We start from the raw sequence: 15,856 nt of genomic DNA on the forward strand, positions 1-15,856 counted from the left end.
AGTTTCGAATCTTCTTACTCTACTTAATAATAATATTTTTTTTTAAATATATTTTTTTTGTAGATGATAATTATTGAGTTAACCCTAAAAATTGGTACAAAAGGGCAGAGGCATAAAGGAACACAATTTGGCTGTTCTTTCCGGCATAAAGAAATACAAATCTTTAAAACAATAAAACCTACTAACTAAACTAACAAACAAGAAATCAATCAATTCATACCAAAAAAATGCAGAAAGAAATGAAACACAATCCTACGAAATTGCATTAGTGCCAAACCTAGATCAGCAGAACAACCAAACCATGAGCAATAATCAAAAGGACAACCACCCCACCAGAAATATTAATAATTTGTTGGCCAAATTGTTGTTTGGATTATGATTTCCCACATTATTATTTTTTTCTCTTTTTAAACATTTTTGTTTATTTTTTATTCTTTGATTTTGTCGTAATTTGCTGAATTCAGAGATAAATGTGTGCATGTGGAGAAAATTGGAGTACATAAAGCGAAGTTCCAGTAGTTTTTATTTCGCGATTTAAAATGTGAAGTTTACTAATTGTTGCAATTCAGAACCAATAACTTAAATTTATCAATTTTGAGGCAAAATTAACATATCAAGAACACATGTGATGGTAAATTAAACTTCCTACAACAATTACCAAAATCATAATTTTCATAAACCTTGCAATGCGCATATTAAGAGAAAGCGAACGTTCTAGAAATGACTAATTCATATGGACTGATTCCTTAACCGTTAAATCCTTAATCAAGTATGAAACAATTATAAGTTCTAATTTATGTTATAAGTTGGTAGATACTGGAGACCCAAAAAGAGCTAACTTCACACTCAAATGCTCCCAAGTCCAACTCATGTTCCACCAAAAAAAGCCCAATCACGCCAGCGAGAGTTTGACTTAATTGGTAAGGTTCATGTCTTGTGTGTCACCTAATCAAGGTTCGAGTCACGCTGCTAACAGTTCTCGTTTGTGCTGATTTATAAATTCCTACGTCAAGCTATACCGGTGGCACCTGGCAATTAATGTCACGCATAAGTCTTTCTGACTCGAAATTGTGAGTATTGCATGACGCTAGTGGTGAGAGTAACTAATCTCCCCTAAACTTTTTTTTTTTTACCAGAAAAAAAACCCCAATCACCACAAAACTCCCAAGTCCAACTTATAACATAAGAAAACACTAGTAAGAGAATCATAACGTGCATCCCAGATCTCATGTTCAATTTCTCATTTTCCTGCTTAGCATTGAATCGAGAGTCAAAAGAGATGATGTAACTTTTGGTGCCAATGGAATACTATGTGTAGGGGAACATGATTGTATGGGTCATCCGGAATTGGAATGCTAGAAAGAGGGGCAGAAGCTGAAGAGAAGATGCCCACAAGAGCCTATACTTTAGTGACAAAAATTCAAAAGTAATAGGACCCATCACAGCTTATAATTTGCTGGAGCCTGGAATTATCAATCATAGATAATGATACAACTAACAAGCAGGCCTGTCTCAAAACATATTAGGTACAGAAAATTAGATGAAGTTCATTTGATTAGGTAAACCTTAGGCCATTTTTAATGGGATTAATGATACTTCGTCTGTCAGGTGTACTAGATTTTGAGTTGAGATCCGCCGGACCTCTGTTTTCGGAGTCGAGGGACTCGGAAATCCGAACTGTTCAAAAAAGGGAGAGATTCAGATCGTTCAAAAACTTGGTTTTGTGTGAAGTGAGCCAGTAAGATTAACTAATGAGGTCCCAACATTTAAATTGAGGGGGTCCGGTTTTTTGAGTCCAGGGGTTATAGTCAAAAAAATCCGAAGAGGATCTCAATTACATGACAAAATAAAACAAGTTAAAGATTTAAACTAAAGTTAAGTAGGAGGAATGATTATCATATTAAATAAAAAGAAGAAAGAGACAGCACTTGTGATGATACAAACATGATTGCTTAGATTAACTAAAACACTTGTAAAGATTCTTGACTTAAATCTTGGTCTTACACCAGCGGTAGGATGCGCCTCAACTAAATTAATCATCTAATAGAAAACTTAATTACATATGACCACCTCCATTCTTTTTAAATTACCTAAATTAAATTTGAGCACCATTCATTGACTTCCCATTGGTCCTTAAATTACCTAAAGTCTTTTTTTTTTTAACAAACAATATTATTCTACACTAAGAGGGAGGATGTGGGCTCAGCCTCACAATGGATTAGCAATAATTTAGTTCAAACTCGTCTTTGGTGAGACTTGAACCTAAGATTTATCATTTACAAGTTAAAATGAATACCACTGGATGATAGTACTAAGTGGCAAAGTCACATTTTTTTAAAACAAACTATTATCTACGCTAAAAGAAAGAGGGTGAGTTTAGCTTCACAATAGACTAGCAAAAAAGGTGATTCAAATTCATTTTTGACAATAATCAAACTTAAAGTCACGTTCAACTCCACAAATGTTTAATTTTTGGATATGCTAACTCCTTTCTTTTTTCACAAACTACAAAATAAAGTTACCTCATAACAAATATCAAAGTCATTACAAATATATGTTGTTCTCTTGCCCATGTAAGTCAAACACAACGTCAAGTGAAGAAAACTATCGTTACTTCGAAAGCTAGTCGATACAAGCTAACTCTTAATGTGCTGCTGATATATATTCTTTTCCATATTTTGAAAAGGTGGCAACGTTGAATCCACCATCAGCCTTAACAAAAACAAATGTTTATATTTACGAAAATTCTAGAATAAATCGACCCATGTAATTGTTCTAAAGTCTTGACCCCTAAATCCTTAACTGAAAATCCAACGGCTAAAAATCATAACTTCTGGCCTGGTCATTATATAGTTCTCAAATCAAGAAGTACGAGATCTCAACCAAAAATTGAAAATAAATATGAACTGATCAGAAAAAAGAGAAAATAATATAGTTGGAGGCTGTCCAATAACAGTACAATAAAAACGGAAAGATATCATTTTCGGATATCTTCCACTAAGATTATCAGATCAAATGATCAGGATCTTGAAATTTCATATAACAGCAGAAATTTATTATAACTTTTAATGGATCAAAATAGATGGGTTGTTGGATGAAATTTCAAAAACCTGGATCACTTGATCCTATGATCTTGATGGAAGAAATTCGGAGCAGATCTCTTTCCAATAAGAACAAATTAACTATACGCTTACGTCACGTCGCAAATTTAGGCACCAATTCTAAAGCTGGGTCAACCCTCGTAATTATGGAGAACAACGGGGTCAAACACATAGCCTCCCTCTCCCGCTCCCCAAATCCACCCCAAAGCCCAGAACTTTTCTCTTTGTCCATGAACCCTAAAAAATCAGACCCCAGAATTAGAAAAGTTTCCGTTCAGACGAAAACAAGCAGCTTTGCCCAAAATTCACAGTCGTCTCGGGATTTCCAAACTCTCCTTGGCCGTTGATTTTTACCAGTTGAAGTATCATCGGTGGATTCAGCTTCTTCGTTGGTAAGTAGCTTTTTTTTTGTGCTTCCATTTTTAGGAATTTTGGATTTTTAATTATTTTTATTTTTTTTGGTATCCTGGAATTGGTTTCGTGGAAGCTCTGTTTGGCTGGTGAGAAAATAGTCTAAAAGCTGAATTTTGTAGTTCGTTTTGTTCTTTGAGCTTGTTTTAGCTCTGTTTGGTTGGTGAGAAAGTGTAAGAAAGTGAAAGTATTAAGATAATTTGAATTGCGTACTGCATTTTTTGCTGGCTTAACTTGTATGTTACTAGAAATGAAAAAAATTTCAAAGACTGTAGACTTAGAGAGATATATGTGTGTGTGTGTGGGTGTATATTTGTTTTTGAATTTTTTTAAATGACTTGTTACAATTTTATCTTATGTTTTCTTCCATTTTTATTAGCACTTAAGCAGGTTCCTTTGTGATTTGATTCACATTTTCATGAAATTTAGTTGAGTCGACAAGATTATAGTTATTGGGACTTTTTTAATTGTGATTTTTCATAATTTTTTTTTTTTTAAACTTTTGCAGTTCAACGGGTCTGCGCAGTGTATTGGTAATTGTTGAGGACGAAGTGATTAACCTTTTTGGGGATTGTATATTGGTAGTGGTTATTCTCTGCAATGTCGTGGTGGTGATGTTCGTTTTATATGTGTGAAGAACCGAAGAAGTTATGGAGAGTTTAGAAGTCATGAGTAACGGTGTTGAATCATGCAATGGAGATTCTGTTCAGCTTAGCAATGATGTGAAAGAAAATGATAATCGGGATCTTGACCTTCTCCAGGATTTGGATTCTTATTGGGAAGAAATCAGTGACCGGTTGACCATATCGAGGATGGTGAGTGACTCAGTCATCAAGGGGATTGTTAATGCAGTAACCAACGACGCAGCAGAGAAAATTGCTCAAAAAGAACTAGAGGTGACTAAGCTGAAGGAAATGTTACATGTTTACCATGTGGGTGGTGATGACAACGAATTCTCACCCATGCAGCGAGAGTCAAAAGGAACTGAAGACAGACCTATTAAAAAAGGTGCCAAAGGTGGCATGCATCCTAGCTTTCTTGAAGCTGTTGTACAGCATGATGGCATAGAAAAAACTTTGGGCATCTTAAGAGGAACAACTGAAGAGCACTTCAGGAAGCTCAAGAATGAAATTGATGGGATTAGAGGGTGTAGTTCAATCAAGAGGATTGGTTCTGGTTCTCAGTTGTTGGGTTTCGGTGACATACTGCAAGATAATGTATCTGACAGATGGATTGCTGTGGATAGATTGCTCGATAGCCTAAAAGGTACAATAGAAGCTGTCTTTCAACGGGTGGAAGGAATGGTTAGCTCAGCAAAGGCATCAGTCTGTGAATGGCAGCAGGAGCAGGATTTTAAAGCAGAAATAGAAGCACTGGTGATGAGGAATTGTATCTGGAGTGTTGAAGAAAAAAATTTGGACCGGTTTCATGGCGATAAGAATTTGCACTGGCTTGGAAGGATGGAAGAGATATCAAGTTTACGTGAGGAATTAGATTCCATTTCAAAATCACTATCTATTTCTGACATTGGGCACCTATCTTCTCACGGGTCCTTGGAAGGTGATGAAGAGAGTAATAATTATAAGAAGGGTGACCGTTTGCATCGCAAAGTTTCATCGTCATTGCTATCATCATCAACAGTAACTTCAACTTCAACACCAACATCAACATCATCATCATCATCATCTCTTTGGGAAGAAAATGGAAAACATGATGAGTCAGAAATAATGCAAGAACATTTGAATGCCACCCGGCTTAGGCATATGTCAATAGATGAGTTGACAAACTATTACAATAATGAGATGATTAAATTGAAGAGAAGTCATGAATCTGAAGTGCTAAATTTGACTGAGCAACTATTCAGCCTCAGAAGAGAATTTTTCAGGGAAAGGGGATCCTCTTTGCCATCAAAGAAGAGTAAGGAGTTTGAGTTGTTGAGGAGGCGAATCTCTGAGGTTATTACTAAATTAGATGAAGTGCTTGTCGAAAAGGCGGGCGTGGCTACATTTGGTATTTATGAAGAAAGTCTTAGCAGTTTGAAAGACAGACTGGAGTTACTCATTTCAGAAAATAAGCACCTCAGATATTTGCTTGCAGATAAGAAAAGGGAAGTTAAGTGTCTTTCACTTCAAGTTTCTGAGGCTGCTAGGAAAATGTCAGAACATTCCATGGCTGAGGCAAAGTTGTTAAAAACAACTGCTAATCTTAAATCAGCTGCTAAAGATGCGGATATTGAAGCTTTAATTGTTGAAGATACATATGCTTGTATTCTCAGGGGAATGATGGATCAAATTAATTGTATCGCTGAAGAGTCACATATGGAAAATATTTATATGCAAGAAATCTACAAAAGTATACTTAAAGAAGCTGCCCATAGTGCTCAACCTGCTAGCCAATGTGAAATTGAAGATTTGAGTATGGAGTACACTATCAAGCAAGAAATATGTGTACTTGTATTCAAAGAAGTCATGAAAGATGCTGAGAAAAATCTCAACAACCTGAACTTGAAATATATAGAAGAAAATGAACTCCGGGTTTTGATTGAGATAGAAAAACTAGAAAAAGAGAAACAATGTGAAGTGGAGGTTGCAAACACAGTGAGATTAAAGCAAGAAATATTATCTCTGTCCGAAGAAAAGGAGCAGTTGGCGCAGGATGCAACAGCTGCATTGGAAAACGAAAAGGAGCGATATGAATTAGCTGCTCAGGAGCTACATAATTTAAGGGACGAGACATGTCGGCAACAGAAATTGATTTCTGACAGCATTGAAGAGTCAAATGCTACAAAGCAGAACTTAACTGATGCATTGGAGCAAATTGAAAGACATAAGGCTGACATGTGCATGTTAGATCAGAAGCTTGAACTAGCAATGAAAGAGTTAAGCGAAGTTAATGAGGAGAGGAGAATGCTTCTTGATGCGAACCAAGAGAAGCAGAATGCTTTATCTTTGTTGGAAGCAAAAGAAAGGGAACACAAGCAGCAATTGGAATCAATGGCCGTGTATATCCGTGAATTATTGAAAGGGGTTGCTGAATTTGAATGTAGAGTAACACAAGATATTTCAAGGAAATGTTCAAGGTACTTGCTCAGTTATTTTTATCTCTTATTGCTTCGTGTAAATTCTTTTGTGCTCTAGTTCTGTCAGTAGATTTGCTTCCACATTCTTATATGATTCCTGGATGGGGTGATGTTTTGTTAATCTAATGGGATGTGTTTCTACATTCGGAACCCTCATAATGTACCTGTGGCTTTGTTTCCAGGTTGAAGAGTTTGAGTTCTCAATTCCGTTTTCTTAAACAAAAAGCTAATGTCATTGTAAGAAGAGGTTTGCTGTACCGGCAGAGACTTGAAAAGAAATGTTCTGACCTTGAAAAGGCAGAAGCTGAGGTATGTGAATTCGAATCAGATAAGTATTATGCATTCATATGTTCCAACTTGATATTTTGGCGTCATATTATATTTCGTGCTATAAAACCCATGGAATTGAATTGATGCTTGCATATACATGTGGAAGAAGCTGTTTGAGATGCCCTGCTGGATGATGGAACAGTGTAAATATGATTGGAAGTTATCTTCCATTACTGACCCTGAAATGACTTCTGTTTCACAGTGTTATGTTGTAATTTTGTAATGCAAGAAAAGGATTTACATCTTTAAGTATATTGTTAGATGAACTTCTGATTACGAATCAAAGATAGCTTTTGAAGTTTGTTATAATTGAGTTTTTGTCATTGAATTTCAGGTTGATCTTTTGGGGGATGAGGTGGGGACTCTGTTGAGCCTTGTTGAGAAAATATACATTGCTCTTGATCATTATTCACCAGTATTGAAGCATTATCCTGGAGTAAGATGCTTTCTTCTATTCATTGGTTGATCATGTTAGCTCTATATAGCTTCTAGATTTCAGGGGAACCGGTGTACAGTATGAATGTATTGATGTCTGCGGAAGTATCGGATGCCCGTGTTTGAAAAAAGATTGATGTCGGTGTAAATATGAATTAAAATTGGCGGAAATGACAGAAATTTATCCCAAGCACGAAAGTTAATAAAAACTTATAATTGATTCTGAATTATAATAAAAATGTTGTGCTTCTAACAAAAGCGCTTCTGCAAATAGGCCCTTGTGTATTTTGTAAGAATTAGTGCGAATATAGTGTGGTGAATGCTTTGATGAACGAAAATAACATCTGTATATTGATCGCGTATTCTCTCTTGCGTTTGCAGATAACTGAAATCTTGAAGCTGATAAGAAGAGAATTAACTGGAGAAATTAAAGCAGCTTGATACACCCTTTTAGCCTTGGTAAGGTTTCCAATTTAATGGTTTCGTCTTTCGACAACAGCTCACCATGTCACATAACTCCTATAAATGTGTATAAATTTTACTTATTTGAGACTGTTGGGTCGAATACTCTTAATGATCTCGCCCTTGCATCTTTCGTGTGACGCAGTGTCAGCAGAGTAGTTGTAGGCAATTCATCGCCTTTGTCAAAACAACCATCCAAGAAAAAGTTGAGGAGCCTGGAGATATAAATCCCGTATGAGAGACATGTTGCAGAAGCAAAATTTGACGAAGGAACGAGATGTGAAATGGTTTGCAACCAACAGGGGCAGTGCGAAAATTGAAATTAGTGAGCTTGGTTTTTGAAGTGTAGTTTTTATTCGATTCTTTTTGTCTAGGTGCCGAGCTAAAACCTCGTCTGGAATTGACCACTTGTTCCTCCTTCCATGGTTGGAAGAAGTTTTAGAGTCCACTTTGATAGCAATACTACACATGTCTGTTTTTTTTTTTGGGGGGGGGGGGGGGGGGGGGGGGGGGGGGGGAATACTACATGCTTGTTTCAGCGCTGCTTTATGTTGTAAAGTTAAAACTCTCTTTCATAAAATAAATAAATTAATTAAGACAGCGGATCCGTAACACTACTTTTTTTTACACAAACATTTGACACGTTTTTGTGGAGCTTATTCTGTAATATATTTTAATGATCCGAACCGTCTATCTTTTAGAACATCATTCACATATTATCTTTGCAAAAAGTTGAACAAATTCAAAACTACAAAGGCATTCATTTGTAATAAAGAAAATGAACGAATACGGTTCTACAAAGAAATCATAACCTTTAATTCAATGGTCATATAGGTTAGATTTAGATTTTTAATAAACATGATCTTTGAGGAAGATGTAAATGATAAATGATTTGAATCGTTAAAATATATAACGGAATAAGTCCTACAAAAATAGTGTAAAAAAATAGTTGTGCCACAGATCCTTCCTATTGATAATTAAAATGACAACGAATCGAAAATTCCAACTTTTCTTTTTCCTGTTGAAAAATAGAATCATAGATTGCTATTCAAATGTTGCAGATGAAATACAGCTTCTCCCCGGACTTGGTCTCTTCTGATCTTTCCGGTCGTAGTCGCCGGAAACGGCTTCTTCCATAAAATGAATATTTTTGGTATCTTAAACCTGCAAAGATCATAAGATTAATGTCAACCATTATATTGTAATTGCATACGTGCACAAAATTTTCCGCATGAAGCTAGAACGAGAAATTCGAGAACACTGCTTGGCTCCTTACCCCGTCAAATTCTTTTGTTTACAATATTGACAAAGAATCTCACTGGAGATGTGTGGCATTTGTTTTGAGACTGAGTGTTTGATGGTTGTATTCATCCACTGCCAATCTTCTCTTATTTGAACACACGCAACAACCATCTCGGTGAGACGAGAATCCGGAATTCCGACGACAACAACGCCGGTTACCCCTGGATGTTGTAATAAGGTTCTCTCCACCTACGGATCGGAGATAAGTAATGAAATAAGTAAATATACTTTTTCTAAATTGGTGAATCCGCGACAAAAAAATTTAGACTGTATGCGCCGGTTATATGTAACTTCGAGGCTCACGTACCTCTTCAGGGTAAATGTTCTCCCCTCCGCTCTTGATCCGACCGTTTGCTCGTCCGATTAGCCACACATTGCCAGAGTCATCAACGGATCCAACGTCGCCGGTGTCAAACCATACTTCATTGCCGGAAACTGACTCATTTGGTGGACTTCCGTGCCAATATCTGAGCATCACATGTTGACCTCTAGTTAAGATCCTTCCCACATGAGAGGAGCCATCGACCGAGATCTTTAGTTCCACATGAGGAGCCGGCTTCCCAACACAAACACCCCTTTCTTCATGAGCTGAATGCAGTTTTCGTTCATCATTCAACCGGGGAGGGCCGCCGGAGTTGTCAACGCTTGGATCATATAGAGTCATGAAGGTTAATGACGAGCATGTCTCCGTCATTCCTTAAGTTATCGGAAGGTAAGGAGAAACAAAATCGTAAGATTTTCGAATCAAATTTTCAAGGACTAATGGCTCGTCTGGTGTCTAGGACTAAATTGTATTGGATAACTCATAAAACCAATCAAATCCAACCCTAGACACCAGACGATCTCTAAATAACGAGGGAACCTGCTGGATGAAGAGAACTTACCATAAGCTGAGAGAAGCTTAGCTTGTGGGAACAATTTAATGGCAGCTTTGGTCAGCTCAATTGACAAGCCTCCACCTCCATTCAATATCTTCTTCACACTATCCCTCCCTTTCCATGTTTCCTTCCCCCTGACAGATTCCACAAAAATGAACACCGAAAAACTATGGCCGCAAGGCACAATACAAATCGAAACTACAACACTAAGCGATGCAAAGTACAAGGCTTTGGAAGTCGATCTTCTTTGGACTCGTGCGTGCATTACTTAGAAAGAAAAAACGGTCATCATTTACCTGAATTTAGAAACCAAATCAGCCATCATTGCAGGAACGGTGATCAGAGAAGTCACGCTATGTCGCTCAATGGCTTCGAGGGCGGATTTAGCCACAAACTTGGGCATCAGGACATGGCGTGCTCCGATCATTAGCATTGCCAGGGCTGATGACAACCCACCAATGTGGCACAATGGAGCAGTATGCAAGTAAACCTGCAGATATCCACACAATTCAACGTTAAGAAGTCGTTCAATTTCGCGGGCTGAATCTTGTTCAAACCCCGCTTTTGTGCAAAAACCTAGTCCGAGCATTCTCTACTACCTAACTGCAAACTACGAAAAGAACACTTGCGTACATCATCCTCACCGTAGCCAGCAACAGCGATTTTTGCTAGGGACTGTATGATAAAAGCCGAGTGGCTTAGGGTAACTCCCTTTGGCCTTCCAGAGGTTCCTATATATTTAACAAGAACAAATCGATAACTAAAACAAATTAGTGACCGGATTATCTTACAACTAATATCTGAAAAATCTTTTGAGAACAAATAAACACAGTAGAGAGAGCTCGTGCCAGAAGTGAAGCATATGATCACAGCACCGTCAGGTGCCCAGGAGTAGTTCAATGGCAGCGCAGCTCCTACGGAATGCTTTTTAATCAACTCGGTAGTTAACGCTGGCCAAATGAAGAATGAAGATGAACACATTAACCCAATTGGTTTTCATTACAATTTTCTAAATGTGAAATACATGTCTTAGAAACTACATACGATTATTCGAAGCCCTTAAGACATCTGAGGAAGGTGAATCCACCGAAACATGCCACCTCAGAGAAGGTATATCGCGAAGTTGAAGCTTTGAGTACCAAGGGATGCAGCTATCATCAGTCACTAACATTGCTGGCCTCACTACTTCCATTGCCAAAAGTGCTTCTTCATAGCTCTGCAGGGGTGAAAACACAAATTAAACAGATGTTGGGTCAGATTTTGTTACAGAAAAGTAATTGACAAAATTATGGTTTCAAAGTTTACTTACTTACCCATCGGTAATTAAGAGGAGCAGCTATGGCACCAACATATGCAATGGCTAGTAACCACTCCAAATACAACTCACTGAGCATAACGAAACCAAATATTAGTACTTTAGCCATGTTTTGGAAAGGCTAGAAGTGCTTTCAGATTACCAAAAGCGCTTCTAACGTAATTAAAAGAGATAACTAAATGTGTTTATGGACGATAAAAGCACTTTTTCAGCTTTCTCTAGAAGTTTTAAGAGATTTTTTGTGTGCTTCTAATAACGTTATGAGCAAAAGTGCTTTTTAAAGAAACGTTTGAATTTTAGTAAAAAGTTTGTTTCGCTTCTGGTAAAATTACGAGTAGAAGTGCTTCCTAAAATCCTGAACGAGTCCTTAGGATTGACTATCTTTGAAAAAGCATCTTACAAGCGAAGCAGCACCTGTTGAAGGCAGCAATCGAAACGACGTCACCAGAACATATGCCGAGCGGAAGCAGGCCTCGGGCCAGTTCCATGGCACCCTCCACGAACTCCTTGCCCGTCTTTTGGCGGTTGCCGGTGACCATGACCACTGAATTGCGCCGGAGAGTAGATAGGAGGCTCATGCACTGGCAAATGTGGGCCTGTGAGTAATTACCCATTTCTCTAGTGTGCAAACTAGTAATCTACTAAAATTGCTGTTCTTTTGTGAAGCTCTGAGAATTCCGTTTGAAAGAAGGAGCGGGGAGAGAAAGAGAGGTCAGAGCAGAGTGCCATTGGAAGACTGGATTTCAAGTTATCTTATCTTATGGTACATAATAGCTAAGTTATGAAGAAACTCCCAGCAGCTATGTTTACCGATAATATTTTAAGTCAATCAATTATTATTGTGGGTTATTTTTGTTATTCAAATGTTTTAACTTTCTTACATAACAGTACGTGGTTGATTTAAAAATTGCGTTAAAAAAAAAATCATGTGAATAAAAGTTTTACTGTAAAAGTTTGATTTTTCTCCTTTTTCTTAGAATTTAAAGGAGGAAAAAGAAAAGAAGGTGTGCATAGCTATTATTACTACACAAAAACAATGAAGGAGAAGTAACTTGAGTCCGGATTCTCACCGGAACCTCTTTGTGAGGATCCTGAGAATCTGTGAATCGTATCTTTTTATCGTACATCGTACGGTTACAAATTATTTTAAATATTTTTATTTAAAAATAAACGTAAACAGTACTTGACAAAAACTGACCGCACAATATACAATGAACAGACACAAATCTTCAGGATCCTCATCAAAATGATCCGTAGAGGATCATGTTGGGAGTAACTTAGCATCAAAGTTAAGCCCATAGTAATAACTTACCCAAAAAAAAAGCCCATATTAATAAAATAAAATAAAAATGTTAAGCCTCCAAATACTACGCATGGATAAGGATTTGGATCCTCTGGTCATGATCCTCTTAATCAGTGTTAGTAGACCGTTGGATTTTTATCTAATAATTATAATTATTATAATTTTTAGAGGGCTTTCATGTTTGTAACCGTTGGATAAAAATCTAACGATCTACTAAAATTGATCAGGAGAATTCCGACCAGTTACCTCGGAAGGATCCAAATCCCATGGATAAAGCTAAAGTCATCTCCCATCACATATAATATTAATAACACCATAAAGCAAACCGTGACAATCTACTTTTGGCATCACGAATGAAATATGACTATTTCTTACCAAGCTCTACAAAAAGAGAGAATACCATTCTTTGAATCTAAAACCAGAATCCAAACTTTACAATAATACAAAGCAAATGCTTCACCGTCACAACAGATAAAAGTTGCTATACCTAAATTAACAGCCACACCCATCTTTTCATGTCATGCATCGTGCTTATGTTTAGTGTCTCGGATTATTAGATTGAATTTCGAATCTCATAAAATTTAAATATGTTAAATCGGTCGAAGGCCAACTTTTAAAATTATTCAAGTCATCATCCGAGACTAGTCCATTCTCTAATTCAACTAGACAAACTCAGTACTTGACTTCTATTTCTTCCTTTGGCATATTGTGAGCTAAGTACTGGTTTGGTACTGTGATGCTTTTATAAAAAGTGGGTATCAAAAAAAGCTGAGCTCAAAAAGATATTTGGTAAACACTTAAAAACAGCTTATTTTCACAGTTTTGGATGAAAAAAAAAACTGAAAACGTGAAGCAGCAAAAATGAGATTATTCTTACAACACAACAAAAACAGTTTTTTTTCAAAGCATAACAATACCAAACCAATGCTGAGTTAAAATATCAGTACAGCTGATTGATAAGGATATCGCATATCTCAAATGAGGTCGTATGGAATTAAATGAGACTAAATTGTAAGCAACCCACATAATTGTAAGACTATTGATGACAATCTAATCAAGTTTTTTTTTTTCAATTCTAGTGAGCTATCAAATCCAATACTAATCACAGAACGTGATTAAGAATAAGACTTCCCATTTGTCCTCGATGAAATTATGCCCTTTTTCTTCTTTTATTATTTACGGGGTGTAAAAAGTAAAATCCAAAAAAAAGTAGAAAAAGTGCATGTGATTTAGGTTGGCGTGCGAGCCTGTGAATGGTTAATAGCAGAGTACAGCAAATCATACGACGACGTTTGGAGGAACTGAAGCCAATATATATTGACTTCTGAGTTCTGCCAATTCGAGAGAGAGAGAGAGAGAGAGAGAGAGAGAGAGCGCGACCGCCGCTCACTCCCCACTCGTCTCCGACGAACGACAACAAACTTTAGACTTATCGCTTATCGGTGCTCATACTCTTATAAAACGACTGCGTCGCTGGACCTGAGCCCTCTCGAGACGGAGGAAGAGGAAGAGAGGGAGAGAAATGGCGTTTCTCATCGAAATTGGTGTAGCAGCGATCGCGGTGTTTCTGATTGCGGTGGCGATGGAATCGGACGGCCGAGAGCTGCGGCCGTCCGACCACGGCCTCGTGTACCAGGACCAGGCGCCGGCGACCGCGAAGTCGCCGACGGAAGAAAAGTCGTTCTTCGTCGGGGGAGGAGGAGGAGGAGAGAATTCGCCGGCGGCGGGCGACGCGGCACAGCCGAAGCCGAAGGCGATGAACTCGAGCGACGAGTCGTGGTGGAAGGGCGTGGTGGCACGTGACGGTGGGAGGGGTAGGGATCTCGTGAGGGACGTGCTGCTGGTGGCGAGCTTGCTTTGTGGGATTGCCGGCGTGGCTCTGTTTGTGGCCTCTGCTTTCGTTTACGTCTTGAGGTACCGAAAGCATAAATCTTTACCGTCAGAAGCTCCGTCATCGTGAGGTAATAATTATATTAAGAAATAACTAATGTTCTTTGGATTTTTTCCCTTCAATTTTTTTTCCACTTTTTTTCATGTAAATAAAATTAAGAGGTGAATCATATGTGATAGAGGATATTCCAAATTTTTATTTACATTAAACTTTGATAAATAAAGCGGAATTCAAACTTTAGTGCAAAGAGAAATATAAGGCCTAACCAAGACTAAACCGAAATCTACTGCACATTTTTTAGTATTAATCAACTTTTATTACATTGATACTTTTTATCACTAAGTTAGTAGAACATATTCCAAGTTTACATTTCCTTACCTCCAAATGGATAAAAGTTTTAATTAGTGAAGTTCATATCACTGGCTTGCAAGGATTTGTAGCCTTGATGATCAAAATTGTTTCCTCAAACAATATGAGGAGATGACCTTTAATCTTTTGTAACGATACGTCATAGCAATGATCTAATTATTGCAAGATCTCTAAATTTTATATGGAAAATTTAAATCGTTGATTTTTCGAATCACTATGTGGTAAATACCATGAAAACAGTTGTTGAATTTATGTTACATACTTTTTTTAAGATTTAAATTATAGTTACACTAGGTTGGTAATGTATCGATGTATAGCTTTTATGTGGCATTAAATTGTTAGAGAATGCGAACTATGCATCCTCGTGGTATGTTCCGATATATACGATGAGAAATGCTAAGGAGACTCTTCATAGATTTTTTATCACCTCACAATTTATTGTTAATTTCGTGTCAATATCATAAATATTAAGCTAAAAACGTAAAAGTAACATAGAGTCTATAAAGAATTTTATTTTTAAGAGAGTCTCCTTAATATTTCTTTTATATATAATGAATGAAAATATTTTCATGTTTGAAATGGAGGGGGCATTGTTGGCTGGAATGAGGATCCTCTCCGGATCCTCTTTGTGAGGATTTTGGAAATTCTTAAATCATGTCCGTTTATTGTACATCGTGTCAGAAATCATTTTAAATATTTTTATTTAAAATTAAATATGAATAATATCTAACAAAAATTGACCACACGATTTATAATGAACGAACACAATTTGAGGATCCTACACGATTTATGTTGGCTGGTGAGGTTATAATCCAGGTCACATGACATGGTTGACTTTGGGTTAGCTTGTGGTCCACGTCACAAAGAATCAAAGACGATAATGAACTTAAGAACGCCTGCCTTCAATTCAATCTCCATCACCATTCATTTCATGGGGTCCTTGGCATACAAATCAGATAATGATAAACAACCAAAGAACA

The 15,856-nt window shown here is 37.2% G+C and overlaps 3 protein-coding genes across 4 annotated transcripts; 2 read left to right on the forward strand and 1 right to left on the reverse strand.

Moving 5' to 3' along the window:
* The first annotated feature begins 3,286 nt into the window (after positions 1 to 3,286).
* LOC137729184 (WPP domain-associated protein) lies at positions 3,287 to 8,310 on the forward strand. The gene is made up of 6 exons (XM_068468038.1): positions 3,287 to 3,493; positions 4,021 to 6,591; positions 6,774 to 6,900; positions 7,256 to 7,357; positions 7,738 to 7,815; positions 7,964 to 8,310. Exons 2-5 carry the CDS (start codon positions 4,163 to 4,165, stop codon positions 7,795 to 7,797), a joined length of 2,718 nt encoding a protein of 905 aa, XP_068324139.1. The 5' UTR covers positions 3,287 to 3,493; positions 4,021 to 4,162; the 3' UTR covers positions 7,798 to 7,815; positions 7,964 to 8,310.
* An 18-nt stretch (positions 8,311 to 8,328) lies between these two features.
* Positions 8,329 to 12,044, reverse strand: LOC137729185 (2-succinylbenzoate--CoA ligase, chloroplastic/peroxisomal). Of its 2 annotated transcripts, none has more exons than XM_068468039.1 (10): positions 11,728 to 12,044; positions 11,312 to 11,384; positions 11,043 to 11,214; positions 10,847 to 10,948; positions 10,632 to 10,729; positions 10,295 to 10,488; positions 10,005 to 10,132; positions 9,428 to 9,816; positions 9,095 to 9,309; positions 8,329 to 8,982 (listed from the first exon to the last, which is right to left on the reverse strand). In XM_068468039.1, exons 1-10 carry the CDS (start codon positions 11,925 to 11,927, stop codon positions 8,853 to 8,855), a joined length of 1,701 nt encoding a protein of 566 aa, XP_068324140.1. In that variant the 5' UTR covers positions 11,928 to 12,044; the 3' UTR covers positions 8,329 to 8,852. The 2 variants fall into 2 exon arrangements, with proteins under 2 accessions (XP_068324140.1, XP_068324141.1); XM_068468040.1 differs by having other exon boundaries at positions 11,714 to 11,847.
* A 1,921-nt stretch (positions 12,045 to 13,965) lies between these two features.
* Positions 13,966 to 14,709, forward strand: LOC137730013 (uncharacterized). The gene has a single exon (XM_068469075.1). It carries the CDS (start codon positions 14,139 to 14,141, stop codon positions 14,574 to 14,576), a length of 438 nt encoding a protein of 145 aa, XP_068325176.1. The 5' UTR covers positions 13,966 to 14,138; the 3' UTR covers positions 14,577 to 14,709.
* The last annotated feature ends 1,147 nt before the right edge of the window (positions 14,710 to 15,856 follow it).

Source organism: Pyrus communis, chromosome 3, assembly GCF_963583255.1.
Source record: "Pyrus communis chromosome 3, drPyrComm1.1, whole genome shotgun sequence".
Lineage (NCBI taxonomy): Eukaryota > Viridiplantae > Streptophyta > Magnoliopsida > Rosales > Rosaceae > Pyrus > Pyrus communis.